The 17,889-nt window shown below is 35.8% G+C and overlaps 2 protein-coding genes and 1 long non-coding RNA gene across 3 annotated transcripts; all 3 read right to left on the reverse strand.

The window, feature by feature from the left end:
- On the reverse strand, positions 226 to 1,767 carry LOC104779931 (ribonucleoside-diphosphate reductase small chain C-like). The gene has a single exon (XM_010504364.2). The coding sequence runs from the start codon at positions 1,401 to 1,403 to the stop codon at positions 405 to 407; it is 999 nt and encodes a 332-aa protein (XP_010502666.1). The 5' UTR covers positions 1,404 to 1,767; the 3' UTR covers positions 226 to 404.
- Positions 3,328 to 4,731, reverse strand: LOC104779932. Its single transcript, XR_766610.1, has 3 exons — positions 4,579 to 4,731; positions 4,263 to 4,329; positions 3,328 to 3,639 (listed from the first exon to the last, which is right to left on the reverse strand). It is a non-coding gene; the product is annotated as an uncharacterized LOC104779932 (long non-coding RNA).
- LOC104779933 (mitochondrial import receptor subunit TOM20-3-like) lies at positions 15,251 to 17,119 on the reverse strand. The gene is made up of 6 exons (XM_010504365.2): positions 16,947 to 17,119; positions 16,731 to 16,809; positions 16,221 to 16,390; positions 16,071 to 16,118; positions 15,697 to 15,789; positions 15,251 to 15,552 (listed from the first exon to the last, which is right to left on the reverse strand). The coding sequence occupies exons 1-6, from the start codon at positions 17,040 to 17,042 to the stop codon at positions 15,427 to 15,429; spliced, it is 612 nt and encodes a 203-aa protein (XP_010502667.1). The 5' UTR covers positions 17,043 to 17,119; the 3' UTR covers positions 15,251 to 15,426.

The raw sequence follows: 17,889 nt of genomic DNA on the forward strand, positions 1-17,889 counted from the left end.
AAAAAAAAAAAAAAAAAAAAAACCATCTTCGGACACACAACAATGTTTATAGCTGTAAAACAAAAAGTTGGGAATGCCACAGATATAGCAAATGACGAATATACCCTTTAATTATTTAAAATTCGCTTCTCAGACATTACATGAAACATTGATACTTTTTGTCGCATTTTAAAACTTTCCTCTCGACTTAAATAAAAGCGAACATTAATCGATTACAAAATTGTATGTAATTAAGTTCACCCCTGAATCAAAGGGAACTATATTTATTTAAAAAAGAGGATAATAAAAGATAATTATACAAGGATAGAGTAGAAAAAAGTAACTTTTTAATTAAATTAAAAGTGATTATATTACAAGGGTAGAACCGTAATAATAATTATATTAAATAAAATAAAAAAAGCTGCTTAAAAATCCTCGTCGAGAGAGAAGACGTGATTATCAAACGCGCCGTTGCCGTTAACGCTAGACATAACGGAAGCCTTTTGGTAATCGCCAACGCGTTTCTCGAAGAAGTTAGTCTTCCCTTGAAGCGAGATAAGTTCCATCCAATCAAAAGGGTTACTCACACCGTACACCTTCCCGTAGCCAAGCGCACCCAAAAGCCTATCCGCTACAAACTCAATATACTGACTCATCAAATCACGGTTCATCCCAACCAACGCGCACGGAAGCGCGTCGCACACAAACTCCCTCTCGATCTCCACCGCGTCGCACACGATAGACTTCACGCGCTCTTCGCTGAGCTTCGTGTTGAGGAGCGTGTAGAGAAGGCACGCGAAGTCGCAGTGTAGACCTTCGTCACGCGAGATCAGTTCGTTTGAGAAAGTAAGGCCAGGCATGAGTCCTCGTTTCTTAAGCCAGAAGATTGAGCAGAAGCTTCCGGAGAAGAAGATACCTTCGACGCAAGCGAAAGCTATGATTCGTTCAGCGAAGGTCTGAGATCCTTCGATCCATTTCATCGCCCACTGAGCTTTCTTCGCGACGCAAGGGATGGTTTCAATCGCGCGGAAGAGATGGTCTCTCTCTTTGTTGTCTTTGATGTAAGTATCGAGGAGGAGACTGTACATCTCGGAGTGGATGTTCTCAATCGCGATCTGGAATCCGTAGAAGGCACGCGCCTCCGAGACTTGGACATCGGACATGAAACGTGAGGCGAGATTCTCTAGCACGATTCCGTCTGACGCGGCAAAGAAGGCGAGGACGTGTTTGATGAAGTGGCGTTCGCCGTCGTTGAGGCTGTTCTCCCAGTCGCGGTTGTCTTGAGATAGATCTACTTCTTCGGCGGTCCAGAAGGATGCTTCGGCTTTCTTGTACATCTCCCAGATCTGTGGGTAGTGGATTGGGAACATACAGAATCTGTCTGGGGTTGGTGTTAGAAGCGGCTCTTCTTGCATCGAAGGCATCTTTTGATCTTTTGATTGAAGGGATGAGATGTGTGATTGAAAGAGATAGGTTTATGATTGAATGGTGTAAGTTTTATGGGATCTAGTGATGAGTTTATTTATAGTTGGGAATTGAAAGGGTTTTAGATTTTAGAAGAGGAGAGGGAAAATTTTAGAGAGGAGGGAAAAATTGAAAACGTTTGAAAATTTTTGTGTTGTTTCGTCATGAAAAAAGCTTGTTCGGGAATCTAATTTTTGGAAGGAGCTTGTTGAGGAAGGTGAAGGGTATTATTGGGAATTTACACTGAAATTTTGGCCTTGAGTGAGGGGAGGGAGAGGGAAGAGATAAAGTTTGGCGGCAACATTTTCGATATATTTCACCGGGTAAAAGATTCGTTGGAAACTCGTAACTCTTGGTGGCGGACGCGATTGTTTATGTGGTTGTCGTGTGTTTTTACTGTGAGGTACACGTGCCTTTGTGTGGTAATTTGCTTAGAGGGTTTAAGGCCCGTTGAAGAGTCCAATAGACTGCAATCGGGTTTGGGGCATTTGAAATGGAAATTTATTAAACCGAAATCGAACCAAGTTTTATAATTTTATTAGACGGAGAAATTCTAATACCGGATAAACCAAAAAATCAGACTGAACCCAAATTGATTCAACTAAACCGACAGTGAACCAAATATCCTGGAATCCATTACAAAAATAAATAAATAAAATAAAACAAAATACATTAGAAGAAAAATATAGTGATTTGGTCCACATATTTCATGCATAAAATATACACAAAATAAATTATTTTCTTGAAAAAATCCATCTACATTAATTTTGGATTATCTAATAAAATGAAAAAAAAATACTGAATTAGAAATTATTTAATTTAAAACCTAATATCATTTAATCATTTTTGCTCTTGAATCCATGGTATATAGAGCAACAACAAAAAGAGGTATAAAAATCTTTCAAGAAAAACAAACAAATACACAAAGAGAATGGCAGAATTTGTGTTCGGTGCTATTGTGGGTGTAGCTGGATTATGGAAGTTAATGGGAACTTTTAGGGAAGAAACTTCGTTAAAAAGTAGTAATTGTCAAACAGAACAAAGTACTATAAGCAAAGGATGGATAATGCTAATATTCATAGGGCTTGTAGGGTTGGTGTTCTTAAACATGAATGCTGAAAAGATTCAACATAAAGCCCAAGAACAAGCTCCGGTGTTTGTGATTGCAGGAATACTATTATTTCTTATTTTTATCCTTCATCTCAAAGGTGTATTTTAATCTCTCTTAAGCTTTTTTTTTTTTTTTTGGTATCATAAGGAATTTAGAAATATGGCGCTATATCATCGAAAGCAATAGCATAGTATAAGCATGGGATTGTTCTTGTTGTTTTTCACAATTCTTTCAACATCTGTTTCATAATTAAAAACTTTAATTCTAATTTTTAAACAAATTGTAAGTGATTTATAAATTGTAAAATGTCCTACTCTCCAACCAACCAAACCCTAAAGCTAAAAAATCTACATCAATTTAAAATGAATAAATTTGTTTTTCAGTGACAATGGTGTTGTTCGTTTCATTATCGTAAGCGGCAGCGGTAGCGTCTGCGACTGCGGCAAACGTTAGTTGTTGTTCGTTTACCGCTACCGCATAAAATATGTTCGTTTTGCTACTGTTATCGCTGCTGCAGCCGCTACCGTTTGTTTTGTGTTCGTTTCATAGATGATGCGGCAATTTTACATTTAATTCTTGTTTTATTTTTGTAAATTTGTATAATTATATTTTCAATCAACAAGATATAATTTAAATATATTTACAACCATAAGAAATGTTTATTTTGCTAGTAATATTTTTTTAGTTAAATCTATAATTATAACAACATATTTTGTGATAAATTATGAGCTAAATTAAAACAAAAATAATAAACCAAATAAAATGTGACCATATAAGAGTTGCCATAAATTTTCCATTAAAAACCATATTAATCGTTCATAACACAAACACATCAAATGCCAAATAAAGTGTGACCAAAAACCAAAACTCTCATAACACTACACATCATCAAGGTTCCTTCTAGTTCTAAGCTCCAAAAATATAATCTTATCTTCAACACTAGATGCATGCTCACGCTCCAACATCTGTTCTACTATTCTATTCTTCTTCTCAAGAGCTTGGTCCATTTGACAGCAGCTTCAACAGCCATATCTTTCTCCTTACGCTTTTAGATATCTTCTTTCTCAAAACACTTGAGTTGTAACCTGAAAAATCATCAAAAGCCAAACAAACAAGTGTTAAACAACTGTAAAATCATATGAATTCATTCACAGATCAAAACCAAACACTAAGATAAAACAGATGGAATGAAACCATAAAGCTACTAAATTCTTCTGTTGTGATGCAGACGACAACAAAATTTTGATCAGGAAAAAACGTAATGAATGGACGTTATGGTTATGGTTCACTAAGTTCTAACTTAAGTTCTAACTGATTAACAAGTTCACAAATACTATTCAACCATTAACAAGTTCACTAAGTTCTAACTGATCCGCTTCTCACTGTTTATGGTTTTCTTGCTCTATTGCCATTACCCTTCTTATTTTTTCTTTTTTTTTGCGACAAACTGATATTACTTTTCTTTTGTTCTTGATCACTTACAATATACATCCAGCTAAATACCAACGTTTATTATTCTCATATGAGGGGTCTCTCTGACCTAAAGATTGAATCAAACTTACTTACTAAACTTTCAGATTTCTAAGTTGTAGTGGAGGTGAGAGCACAACAGTAAAATTATTGGCTATGCTTGTTAATACTCTAGTTATGTATCTACAACATTGGAGCAAAGAAGCAGAGAGAGAGAGATAGAGAAAAGGGTACTAACTTGGGCCAAGAAAAGAGATCGAGACTTGAGCAAATCTGACTTGTCTTTGAACCTTAAAAGGCAAAACCTATAAACCCAAGCAACCATCAATTTTAGAACCTTTCATTTGAATAATTCTAGTGTTAAAGTGAACTAACAATTCAAACAAAAAAAAAACATATTTGCTCACACACAAACACTAAGAGACAAGACAAAAACCCAGAATTCCAAAACCGATGTTCAAAAACCCAGAATTCCAAAACCAATTTTGTAACTAGTGAGCCAAGCGATAGAGAGATGGGGAGATGGAGAGAGAGAGTGAAGATAGAAATTGTACCTTTGCAGATTGAACAGGGGGTCGAAGAGAGAAGAGGATGAAATAGAGAAGTTGTTCACCGAGCTTTAGCAAACCCAGAGAGAGATAAAGATGGCAAAGCTTAGAGAAGAAGGAAGTAGAACCATGGTGGCGACCGGCGACGAAGAAGACGACAGTTCATTTAGGGTTGGTGGGTTTGTAAGTTTTTGAAGAAAACAAGGGTATTTTTGTCATTTACCATATACATCGCAATTTTTTAGTGGTTGACATCGGATTTAATCAGCGTCCAAAATTTTTAACCGCAAAACACTGCGTCTGCCGCTGTGTCATGCTGCAGCTACTTGCGGCGACTAAACGAACAGCTATATTTACGTCTGCCACAACCGCACGTACTTGCGATGACCAAACGAACAGCCCTAATATATGTCTGATTTTACACAAAAATAAGAAGTAATAGATAGATGTTTCTATAATCTTGTAATTGTAATGGTACCACTTTTGTTTTAAACTCACAAAAAGTTCTTTTAAAAATACTTAGATATAAGAGAGCCCATTTGTTAAACCAAAAAAAAAAAAAGAGAGCCCATTTGGCTAAGCTGTCTCCCTTTTCTTCTGTATAGATTTTTCTCACAACAAGCTCATATCTATACTAATATTTTTGCAGCAGTTTTTGCTTAAAAATACTTTTTGGAAAGTTTTTACATTTAATGCATTGACTTTAATATTAGTTACCAAAAATTTCAAAGTTAATTTTCGGTAAGATTTAAAAAAATAAGGAAATCTTTGTACTTCATTCAAACATAAATATATGATTTCCTTTCATTTTTATTTGAATTTATATTTAAATTATTTTGAATTATTTTATAATATATTTAGTTAATAAAAATTGTGATTTTTTCCTGCAAATGATGTAATAAATTTTTTTAAAAACGGACATATATTACTCAATAGATGAATAAAAAATACGGGTATAATATCTCACATCACCTAAAAAAATTGGGCAATAGTTCAGAGTCATACTATAAAATAGACCAAAATGATTCATTATACAAATGAGTAGAAAGCTTGATTTATCAGGCATTCAAACTTAAAAGACTTTTATTTGGTTTATTCAGGTTCTTTATTTTAAAGATTTTTTAAAAATTTAATATTATAAATATTTAAAACTTTTAAAAAGTTAAATATTTATCTTTTCTGAAAATTATAAATATTATAAATATTTAAACTTTTTAAAAAAGTTATATAGAAGACCTTTAAAATATTAATAATATATTTAAACTTTTACGAAACTTCAAATATGAGAAATACTCAACCGTTTAAAAAATTCTAAGTATTATAAGTATTTAAACTTTATAAGAAGCTCCAATTTTATAAAATGTAAATGGTTACAACCTTAATAAATAACATATCAACTCAATCTAATATTTACAATACAAAACAATAAATATTAAAAATTAAGATTATATAGTACGAGTTAAAATATCTCGGGACAGAGTTATATAGCAAGACGGGTTTTGTTGATATTTATATAAATTTAAAATATTATTAATTTGGTGTTAAACGAGTAAAACATCATTTCATTATTTTGTTAACACTATCGGTATCCAAGAATAAACATATCTAATTAAATTGATTAATAAATATTATGTAAAAATAAATTATATTTCAGTATTATATGGTTTAAACTTATAAATACAACTTATAATTTAAATGTTTTAGTTATAAATAATTTGTCTCGCGGTGTACCGCACGTTCTAATCTAATTTAAATAAATAAAACACTAGTTATTTAGGAACAAACTAATACCAGCAATACAAGACCAATCTCGCCAGAGTCACCATATATAACAATATACTTATCATCACTACTTTATTTTCTTATTATAATAATATAAATAGTATATACCAAAAGGAACATTGTTGTGACTTGTGAAAGCGGTTGTTGCGTTCCTTCCAAAAAAAATCATGGTTTGAGAGTGTTAATGAAACATTTGGTGACACATTTGAAATCCAGGAGATGAAAACTGACCATTCAGCAAAGATAAGAGATGGTTGACCAAAACGGCAAAAAACAATGTTCCAAATTTGTTCACTATATTCACAGCCAAGTAATCATCTATAGAACGCAATGCAGTGTTTTTGAAGGTCAGATAAACGTTCTGCTCTCACATCCAATTCATCTAAAAAATAGTGAATCTGGTTTTGAGCAACTTCTTCTATTTTCCACTTGAAATTATTGTACCAAGGATCCTTAAGAACTGAACTTTAGGATCATATGAAGGGATGTCACTGCTCCATCCAATTTCGATGCTTTGTGAGCCATTGATAAGTATCATTAGAAGGATAGGTAGAATACTTAAAAACATATAACATATAAAATATATATTTAATTAAGACATGAAATAACTTGCATTTCTCGATGTATTTGTTTCCCAAAACATTCTCGTATTTAAGAATGTTTATCATCATCTTTAGGAAATCCCTTATATATTAATAGAGAAGCATTCTCACAAAAAGTTGATGTGTCACGGTCACATAGCTCTTGTGTCTTTTTTTTCATAAATACCTTTACATCTCATTATCATTTACATAAATATGTCATTGACAAATATAAGGTAATGTTAAAAAATCAAAGATTTAAGCAGCAATTAAAATCCAGTTCAAATATTTCATGGGTGAAACGTATTTTACAAAAAATAAACGCAAATTTGAATAAACGAAAAATAAATTTCACTTACATATTTTGTTTTACATAAAGAATCTTAAATCTCAAATAATAATTTTACTATAATATTTTATAATATTTCACTTACATATTTTGTTATAATGCGGGTTGATACCTAGTAGTAATCTTATTACTGACAGCATCGTGTGAATATATCTTCCATCAACATCATTTTTACCCTACTGTACAATGAATAGTGTTGCATTGATAAATGATTAGTATCACACAGTAAATAAAGCGTAGATAATTAATAACATGGAATAGAGCATAGATAAATTGTAACATCCCGGATTTTAGATTGTATTATTATGGATCCCTAGTTCAGTCCATTAAGGCCCAAGAAGAGCTAAGTCACAAAAACGACAAGGGTTGTAGTGTTTAACTGTGTTAACGTGTGTACACTAATATCGCCGTCCTTGTTTAGCAAGAGAGGAGAGTTGATGAACCCTAAAAACACACCAGAAACTTGATCGTTGAGTCTTGGAAAGCTTAAGTGTGTTCTTGTTGTTGGTGTTGTTGTCGGTAAGAAGGAAACGATGGAGAGACGTTGTTGTGGTGATGAGTCTCGTGGAGGAGAAGCTTACCGTACGGACCTGTTGTTCTCGCTAGTCACCGTCGAACACCATCATTGGTCAGTTAGCCACCGTGTGTCACCGGAGATGTCAGCCGCTGTTACCGGAGCAGCCGTAGCCATCGTTGAGGCCGTTATGGGTAAGAAAACCCTAGAATTGTTTTGTAACTTGGACCGGAAGTTTCTGACGTCGTTGTAGATCTAATCCTTGATTTGTTATGTTGTTTCATGGTTGAGCCATGAGGACCTAACCGCTGTAAGCTTTAATGGCCGTATCGAAGTCAAGCCGCCGATCAGATTTGTCAAGAGTAATTGTCGAGAAAGGTAATCGGCTGCACCTTGTCTTTGTTGTTGTGTTTTGTTAATTATTGAACCGGAAGGATAAACCAACTAAACCGAAACTTGATTATCGAACGTACGTGCATGAGTCGTGAGTTGGATTGTGACCTTAACGTGGTGTTTATTATATTTGGCTGGTTTAATCTCTTAACCGGAAGGAATTTAATCTGTTATAATTAATAGTATGACCGAGAGCTGAGATTGTTCATAAAACCAAATGTTGCGATCGTGAGGATTAAACTGTGGTATATTAAATTATTAGATTCTGATCTAATTAATTTAAACGAAGGAAATACCATAAGCATAAGTGATGAGACTTTGCTTTGGGACGAACTAATGGATTATTAATATGGATATGGTCTTTGATCGGTTATGATAATCCGTCGCAGACCGAGATTGTTGTTAAAGCGGAATTTATTGTTGGAAGTGCTAAGCCGAAGATGTGATTCATGTGGCTAAGGTGAGGACTAGTTGGTGTCTTCTACATATTTAGATGTGTTTGGATAGTTGCTTAGTCTAGGGTTAAACTGAGTATATCTACGAGTTGCATATATTATAAGTAACCGTATTTGTTTGTTGAGTGTATTAATATTTATAAGTATATAAATATATTTTCATAAAGTATAAGAAAGAAAACTAGTATCTTAGAGTTGGATATTGAACTAAAATGGTTATTTTATGTGTGTTGTTTGATGATTGTGTTAATGCATGTTTTGTTGAGGTAAAATAAGTGCTTATGTGTGAGGAGATAGGTGTCAAGGGCACGTAGATGCGGGTGAGCCGCAGAGAGTCCTGCAAGGAGAATTCCTTGTAGTTGTGTGGTGGTCTACGGGCGCGGAATGCGGGTAGATCAGGATGGCTGACGAGCCGACGTGTGTGCAGTGCTAGGAATAAGTGCTAGAGGCATGGAGGTTCCGTAAGCATGGTGCATGAAGAAGTACAAAAGCATGAGGGATCTGATAATGCACGAGGATAGCGTGTGTTGACACGTTGTATCCGACCCGTCTTTAGGGCGGTGAATATCAACTCAAACGATTTTGGGAAGATCGCTTGGGCGGTGAATAAATGATCTTCCCGAAATCGCTTGGGCGGTGAATATTAACTCATTGTTTATGAAGTTACCATAAAACATCAGCGGATTGGACCAGCCAATATAATCATTTGGCTGAACAAATAAACGATTTTAGAAAACCAAATAAAATAAACAATTACACAAGTATTTTCGACTATTCTCCGTACCTTTTTCTCAAGCTAGTCTGTTTTAATGGCAATGTCCATCAAGATTCTTATAATGGTTATGTAATCCAAAATGCACCAACTTCAACACCGAAATTAAGCAAACATGTACCACCAAAAAAGAAAATAAAAATACACAATCATTTATATTGAACCGGAGACGTTATGAAACTGAGAAAACTGTAGTAAAACTTCTCCCCATCTCATCAAATTCTCTACCCCAAAAGAAAAAAAAAGTTACCGGGAGTAATAATTATTTAAATTACCTTCCTTGAATTACAAAAACAGAGATCAAACCAAGGGAAGGAGTCATTTCCTCCAAAAATGGAGCAAGAACAAAACTAAAACGGAAAAAAACCCGAAAAATATGTTCATCTATTTTTTTTTTGGAAGTTTAATACCTGTAGTTATTAAATTGGAAGATTAATATCTGGTTTAATTTCAATTGTCCTTAAAAACCATCGTTTAATTTTTTAAGGAAGATCGATGCTTGCGACTTAACGAGTGTTAAATCTAATAACGGAATCGTAACCATGGTTAGAAGATTAACCCACGTGGTTAATTAGAGGTAACTAAAGGACACTGTTGCCCTTATTGTTTTCCCCCAAATCGATTTCACAAGTCTAGAACCCTAAAACGGATTTTTTCTTCTCACCGTGAGCAAAACCCCTAAATCCGTTGAATGCGATGATTGTTACAGAGAGCGTTTGATTTTGTGGAGGGTACGACGCGATAACTACAGAGAGGTGAGGTATGTATTTTTTTGTTGCAATTTCAATGTTTAGGGTTCGAGTGGGTCGTGACTGAGGGTTCGTGGGGGTCGCGACTAAGGGTTCGTGGGGGTCGCAAGTTAGGGTTCGAGTTGGTTTCGAGTTCGACTGGGTCTTTATTAAAGGTTTAGGGTGGGTTCGAGTTCGATTGGGGATATAATCGATTTTGGATGTTGAATTAGGGTCCGTGGGGGTTGCGATTTAGGGTTCGAGTCAATTTGGGGATTTAGGGTTCGAGTCAATTTGGGTGTTTAAAGCGGGTTTAATTGGGTGTTGAATTAGGGTTCAATTATATATTGGGATCCCATTAGATATTTGATGGCTAATGAAATTTTTGTTTTTTTTTATTTTTTCAGTGGATTCGAACAAATCAAACTCAATATTCACTTTAGAGGAGATGTCACGTTCAATGATGGGTATTTTCTCTATGTTGGAGGAGAAGTGTATAAAGTGATGCTAATTGATCCAAACTTGATGACTTGGTCAATCTTCGACGAGGTTCTGCGCTGAGAATGAAGTATCGGGGATAGTAGAACAAGTATGGTACAAGCTTCCAAAAGAAGACATGTTTGCAGCAAGAGTTATCGAAACAGACAGAGATAGTGGGATTAGGAAGTTGTGTGCTGAAGCTGAGAGTGGTGGCGAAGTCGACATATTCATACCACAAGCTGTGTCTCAACCCTCTCTTATGTTCCCTCTGTCTCAACCTGGTGAGCAGTGTGATGTTGAAGTGCCTGAGATGTCTGATGAAGAGATTGAAGGAGATAAAAACGCTGATGTTGATGAGGAGCAAGGACAAGATCAAGGAAAAGATCCTATAGAAGAAGTTGTTGGGGGTGAGCATGATCCTCTACTTAGTGCTTTTTACGAAGAGATTAATAGGGAATCTGAGAGACAGGATCAGGGAGAGGTTGATGTAGAAGCTGCTCGTTACGAAGCTGAGGAAGAAGCTGCTCGTCAGGCAGCAGAAGATGTTGTGCATGAAGAAGAGGAGGAAAAATTTGAGAGGCAATGCATGGATGCTGAGCGTCCGGAACCTGCTATGGACACATATGAAGAATGGGATGCTTTTGACCGGTATGAAAGAGAAGTATCAAGAGCTAGTTACTCAAAGGATAAGCCACCTTACTTGTGGATTAAGCAGATGTTTCGTAATGGAGAGGAGTTCAAGGATCAGCTTTTAAGATATGTATTGAAGATGAATTATGATGTAAAGCTTTGTAAATGGGGTCAGACACAGTTGGCGACGGTTTGCAGACATGATAAATGTCCTTGGAAGATCTTTTGTTCTGTGGATAAGCGGGTAGGGAGATGGTCAGTGAAGACATTGGTTGATATCCATAACCATTCCGTGAGTGGGAAAGCAAGGATGTTGAAATAGGGTGTAATTGGAAGGTTATTCAGAGAAGAAGCAAGAAGAAGGCCGTCTTTGAGTTGGATTGACATCAAGGATGAGATTATGATGAGGTACACAATCTCAGTCTCTAAGTGGATTTGCCAAAAAGCAAGGAGGATCGCTTTTGACTTGGTGATACAAACACAGAAACAACAGTTTGCAAAGTTGTGGGACTACGAGAGAGAGCTGAAGAGGTCTAACGAGGGTTCTCACATAGAGATTGTAACCATTCCGCAGGCTAGTGATAAGCAACAATTTGACAAGTTCTAGGTCTGTTTTGCGACGCTAAGAAGAACATGGAAGAATTGTTGTCGTCCTATTATAGGACTTGATGGAGCATTTCTGAAATGGGAATTGAAAGGTGAGATCCTAGCAGCTGTTGGAAGGGATGCAGACAATAGGATTTATCCTATGGCTTGGGCAATAGTCAGAGTTGAGGACAATGATTCATGGCCTTGGTTTGTTGATAAGCTGAAGAATGATTTGGATTTGGGAGTTGGCGATGGATTGACTGTTATGTCAGACAAGCAGAAGGGCTTAATCAATGCAGTTGCGAATTTGCTTCCAAATGCAAAGCATAGGCATTGTGCTCGACACATATATGCCAATTGGAGGAAGGTTTATGGTGACTACACACATGAGAGTTTTTTCTGGGCTATCGCATACAGTGCAACAGTAGGGGATTTCACTTATAACATGGAAGCTTTGAAAGTATATGATCCACCTGCAACTGAGGATTTGATGAAAATAGAACCGAGTGCATGGTGCAGGGCTTTTTTCAGTTACCATTCTAGCTGTTATGTCAGACAAGCAGAAGGGCTTAATCAATGCAGTTGCGAATTTGCTTCCAAATGCAGAGCATAGGCATTGTGCTCGACACATATATGCCAATTGGAGGAAGGTTTATGGTGACTACACACATGAGAGTTTTTTCTGGGCTATCGCATACAGTGCAACAGTAGGGGATTTCACTTATAACATGGAAGTTTTGAAAGTATATGATCCACCTGCAGCTGAGGATTTGATGAAAATAGAACCGAGGGCATGGTGCATGGCTTTTTTCAGTTACCATTCTAGCTGTGAGGATGTTTGCAACAATCTCTCTGAGAGTTTCAACCAAACAATCAAGGATGCCAGGAAGTTACCGGTTATTAATATGCTTGAGGAATGCAGGAGAATATCCATGAAGCGCATAGCTAAGCTGTCCGGTAAGACAAAGAAATGTATTACGTGGTTTTCTCCAAAAATTATGGAGATACTTGAAGCCAACTGCAAGTCAGCTAAGTTTTGTTCAGTCCTCAAAAGTGGTGAGACCAAGTATGAGGTGCTAGAGGGTTCTGGTAGCTACTGTGTTAACCTCCTTCAGAGAGAATGTGCTTGTAACCAGTGGAAGCTCACATGCATTCCTTGTCCACATGCCATCTATGTCATCACATAACACAATCGTGACTCAGAAGAGTAAGTAACGTCGAACTTCTTCTTCATATTTAATAAAGATCGTGACCCATAAGACTAATGTAATGTTTTATGTGTAGCTATGTTGATCGACATTTACAAACAAATGTCTGGCAAGATACATATAAGGAGAACATAGAACCTGTAAATGGTGAAAGGTTGTGGCAGAAAACGGGCAAAGGACCAATTGAAGTGCCTGATAAGAGAAGAAAACGAGGACGCCCAAAGAAGTTTAATAGGATAAAGGAGCCAGGTGAATCATCAACTAATCCAACTAAGCTTACAAGAGAAGGTAAAACTATGACTTGTAGCAATTGTAAGCAAATTGGTCACAATAAGGAAACCTGCAAACAACAAACAGTCCATTTACCTCCTCCACGCAAAAGGGGCAGACCACGAAAAAGTCTGGTAAGTAATCTGACTGAGTGAATGATGATAGTTTGATTTAGTATAACAATGTGAATGATGATATTTGATTTATTATAACATTGTGATATCATGGTTGTTATAGGATAATGATGACCCTTGGAGCATCCACAATGCACCAAAGAGGTGGAAGGCTGCTCAAAGCCAATCGACACCACCTGTTGCACAAAGTCAATCTGCACAAAACCAAGAAGTTCCGCAGCATTCAAGTGCTCCACCAGCAACTAAAAAAAGTGGTACAGGACGTGCATGTGGTCGTCCTCCAGGACGTGGAAATGGTTGTGGCAAGACGTAAGGCAAAGGTCATGGCAAGGGTCGTGGCAAGGGTCGTGGCAAGGACGACGATGCTCCAAAACTGCCGGTCTTTTTTATGTCTCCTTGGTCTGATAAGGTGTTTGATGTTTGGCGACCTGAGAAAAAGTCAGATTAATCTATGTTTTAAACTCACTTGTAGGATGATTTCTGGTTGGGTGTTGTCTTTGTTTTCGTAGGATTCTGTTTGTTTTTGATGGTAGGATCCTACTTTTGTTCAAACTAACGGCTACAGATGAATGACATTACAAGTTTTTTGGATTTCATTGATAAGATGAGAGTTACAAACACACATAGGTAAACAGAAAACAAAAACAATGAAACCTCCCCAACATAACCTACTTCCCCATTGCAAGAATCATCCCAATTGCAACAATGAAACCGACCCAAGACAGCAAGATGAACCGTCGAAGCATGTTTTCCCTCTCAATAGCTGCCATTACTGAATTTTCGAGCTTCTTCTTCTTTTCATCCTCTGTCGAACCACTCACCCTTTTTTCATTCATTGCCCTAAGAGATTCTTTCAGCTGCTTGATCTCATCTCTAGCCTCTAGTAAGCTCACCTTTTGCCATCCATATGGTGAGTGTTCATCTGCCCACCTAAAGAATCCATGAACAACACATTTATAGAACCTTCTACCCGGATTGTCATTGGTCCATCACTTTGCAACAGTCGTAACTCTACCACAAGTGGTGCAAAGAGGACCCCAGCTCTTGCTTGAATTTGCATCAGACCCTGGACCTTGGCTCATTCTCTCAAACCTGATTTGATTTTGTGATTTTTAAAGCTTTTAGGGTTCTTAGACTTGTGAAATCGATTTAGGGGAAGTAGGGGAAGAAGAAGAGGGTAAGATTGTCTTTCGTTGCCTATAAATAATCACGTGGGTTAATCTTTTAACTATGGTTTACGATTCCGTTATTAGATTTAACACTCGTTAAGTCGTAAGCATCGATCTTCCTTAAAAAATTAAACGATGGTTTTTAAGAACAATTGAAATTAAACCAGGTATTAATCTTTCAATTTAATAATTACAGGTATTAAACTTCCAAAAAAAAAATAGATGACGTATTTTTCGGGTTTTTACCCAAACTAAAACTAGCAAAACCTTTTTGTACAAAACATTATCTGAAAATCATGAAACGAAGATAAAACTAACATCGGCATCTTTAGGGTTTAACTTATAAATATCTGTTGATTTCAATTTTGCACACACGCATTTATCTACATTTTGCCCTTGTACAAGTTTCATCTACATTTCTTATGCATGATCTTAAGATAATGAGAAATGAATAAAACACTAAACTTGGTTAATTAAGTGACAATAATTTTGTTTCAATTGTGGTTAGTGTTATTGTGGGTGCAGCTGGATTATGTAAGTTAGCACCATTTGAAATGTGCTAGCACATTTTGATCATAAATTTTTATCGAAATGCTAAAATCTCCTAAAATTTAAAATCTACATCGATTCAAAAGACATTTTCTTTTATTTTAATAATAAAAAGTTTTTAGAAGTTGGAATAATAAGCATTATAACTGTGACTCTGCTTCAGGTGGGGTGTGTCTAAAAAATTTCACACAAGACTAACTGTCAAAACCTTGAAAACTGAAAACTCCAGCAAAAATCTCCTATTGCGTCTACTTAACGAGGCGGAGACACAGGCGCATTAGCTTTCGCGAAACCGACCCACGCAACAACACCAATGGCTAGAATCACCCATCCCATCATATCATACTTTGCATCACTGTTTTTCTTATTCTTCACTACCTGTTTTGGGGAAAATACATCAACAACATGATATATCATGAGATTCAAACGTCTCTTCTCATATTATCTTATACATTGGATGCACTCATCAAGTATTGAAAAAAGGAAATGAGATGATGAGAATAAAATATAAAAGGATAATACCTTTGATGAGCTAGACGCTGCAGCAGGTTCAACAGCACCCATTGGTTGTGAGCCTAGGCCATGTTTGTGAACCTCCGCGTGCAGTTGTGGAGCCTATGCGTAGCATAAAATAGAAAAAGATTTGGTTACAGAACAGAACTTTGAGATGAGGTTTAGAGGCAAAAAGCACAATTCAGCTGCAATGTTCCTATGAGGAAAACAATTTGCCTAAACTTAGCATAACAGAGAAGAACAGCTGCAATATTCCCTTTTACAGGTTTAGAGAGAAGAACTTCGATTAAAGAACAAAACTTTGAGATATGGTTTAGAGGCAAAATGAACATGAATTTAACTGGCTGATGGTTTCTACTACTGTATAAGGTAAAAAATGGTACCTTGGTCGTCATGTCAAGTGATTTTAGGTAGTGTGGATTATCTGGTTGCTGTAAAGATCAAAGATACGTTTTTAACATAATACCTCAGAAACCAAAAAAACAGGATCAGTTTAAATCAACAATGATTCTGAATGGAAAGCAAAATCTAACCTCATCCACAGCTTGTTGAAAGAAATGAGCAGCTAAGTCAAAATTTTGTTTAGCTTCAGTCTCATCAGGAGTCAAAAACGCGAACGAAGTGTATGCATTCCCGATACACCAAACCGCTTCATCTTTCTTTGGCTCAATCGACAAAGCCTCTTCAAACTTTGTGATGGCATCTACACACACACACACACACACATAAACAATAATCAAAAATCAAATGGTAAGCAATCCGTAGATCATCAGACAGGAATTCCAAGTTTCAGAACAACACTTATAATCATAATTATATCCCTAAGCCGAAACCTATCTTTAGAAAGTGTAAAGAATCCTAAAACATCCGAGCCATTCGACACATTGAACTAAGAACTAAAGATTATGATTACAAGTTCTTGACACATTAACAACCATGTTCAAGAATCAAGATTCCTAAGCAGATTTGTTTAAGTGACTATATCAAATCATATTAGCATACATATGAGACGAAAGCAACCTAAGGAAACTAAAAAAAAGCACCTTGAAGCATTTGCTTTGCATCTGAGATACTGTGAAACTGAGCTAACTCCAGTAAAGCTCCTCCCCATCTCGTTAAGTTCTGCAAAAAAAAAAAAAAACCAAAACCATTGAATCACAAAGCAGAGATCAAAACCCTTGATTTTGATTTTGATTCCATGAATCGGACAAGAACAAAAACTAAATCTGAAATCATGAAGCGTAAGAGAGAAAACTAACATCGGCATCTGAAGGGTTAAGCTTGTAGGTCTCTTCTGCGTCTTTACGAATTTGTTCGAACAATAGCAACCTACCGAACTCAGCATCAGTATTCATGGCTTCTCAAAGCTTTTGTATTCCGTACAAAACTTGCCTTTTCTTCTCTCTCTCTCAGACCTACCTACCTATTCGGCACAGCGAAAGATCAGAAAGCGGCACTACGAAACGCAGCGTTTCATAGTGGGCTTATAATGGGCCTTTACATAGATGTAATACTTGTATTTGCTTGTAAAAGCCCAGATTCTTAACTTCGTGCCGTCTCAACTATTTGTTACGAAACTGTTCGCAGTTTTAAGCAAACCTTAATTTATTTAGGTGTTATTGGAGAGGTGATTTTTAAATGCATATGGAATTGGAAATTCTAAAAATCAAAACACATGGATTTTGAAATAACATGTTTTATCATTGGATTTGAATACTTCTATTTTACACTTTCAAATCCATTTAAAACATACTTTTGAAATCCAAAAACAAATCATTAAATGAATAACATGAGATTTTAACAAGTATTTGTAACTCATAGAACCAATAACACATAATTTTGATAAGTATTTTAAAATCAATAATTGAAAAACACATGATTTTTGTTTGGATTTCCAAATCTATTAAAATAATAAAACCAATAACCTCCTCACTACAAAAAAAAAGGCATGTTGCATCAGTTTAGAATGTATCAAATAAATAAATGATTTAAATTTGAATTACTTTTTTATGAATGATACAAAAATAACATTTAACATCAATTCAAATAACTGACGCCATAAGTAATCTGATTTACATCAATTCAGAAAAATTGATATAAATTGATATTAATTTACATCACTTTAAAATATTGATACAAAATATAATTTTACATCACTTAAACAATCGATATAATTTATAATTTATACTAACATTACTTAAA

Source organism: Camelina sativa, chromosome 4 (genome assembly GCF_000633955.1).
Source record: "Camelina sativa cultivar DH55 chromosome 4, Cs, whole genome shotgun sequence".
Lineage (NCBI taxonomy): Eukaryota > Viridiplantae > Streptophyta > Magnoliopsida > Brassicales > Brassicaceae > Camelina > Camelina sativa.

Excerpts from the sequence above, each read along its gene's own strand:
- LOC104779931 (XM_010504364.2), bottom strand. The coding sequence starts at position 1,403 with ATGCCTTCGATGCAAGAAGAGCCGCTTCTAACACCAACCCCAGACAGA.
- LOC104779933 (XM_010504365.2), bottom strand. The coding sequence starts at position 17,042 with ATGAATACTGATGCTGAGTTCGGTAGGTTGCTATTGTTCGAACAAATT. Across the intron at positions 16,810-16,946 it reads TTAACCCTTCAGATGCCGAT|AACTTAACGAGATGGGGAGG; the intron begins GTTAGTTTTCTC and ends TTTTTTTTGCAG. Across the intron at positions 15,790-16,070 it reads CACTTGACATGACGACCAAG|GCTCCACAACTGCACGCGGA; the intron begins GTACCATTTTTT and ends TGCTACGCATAG.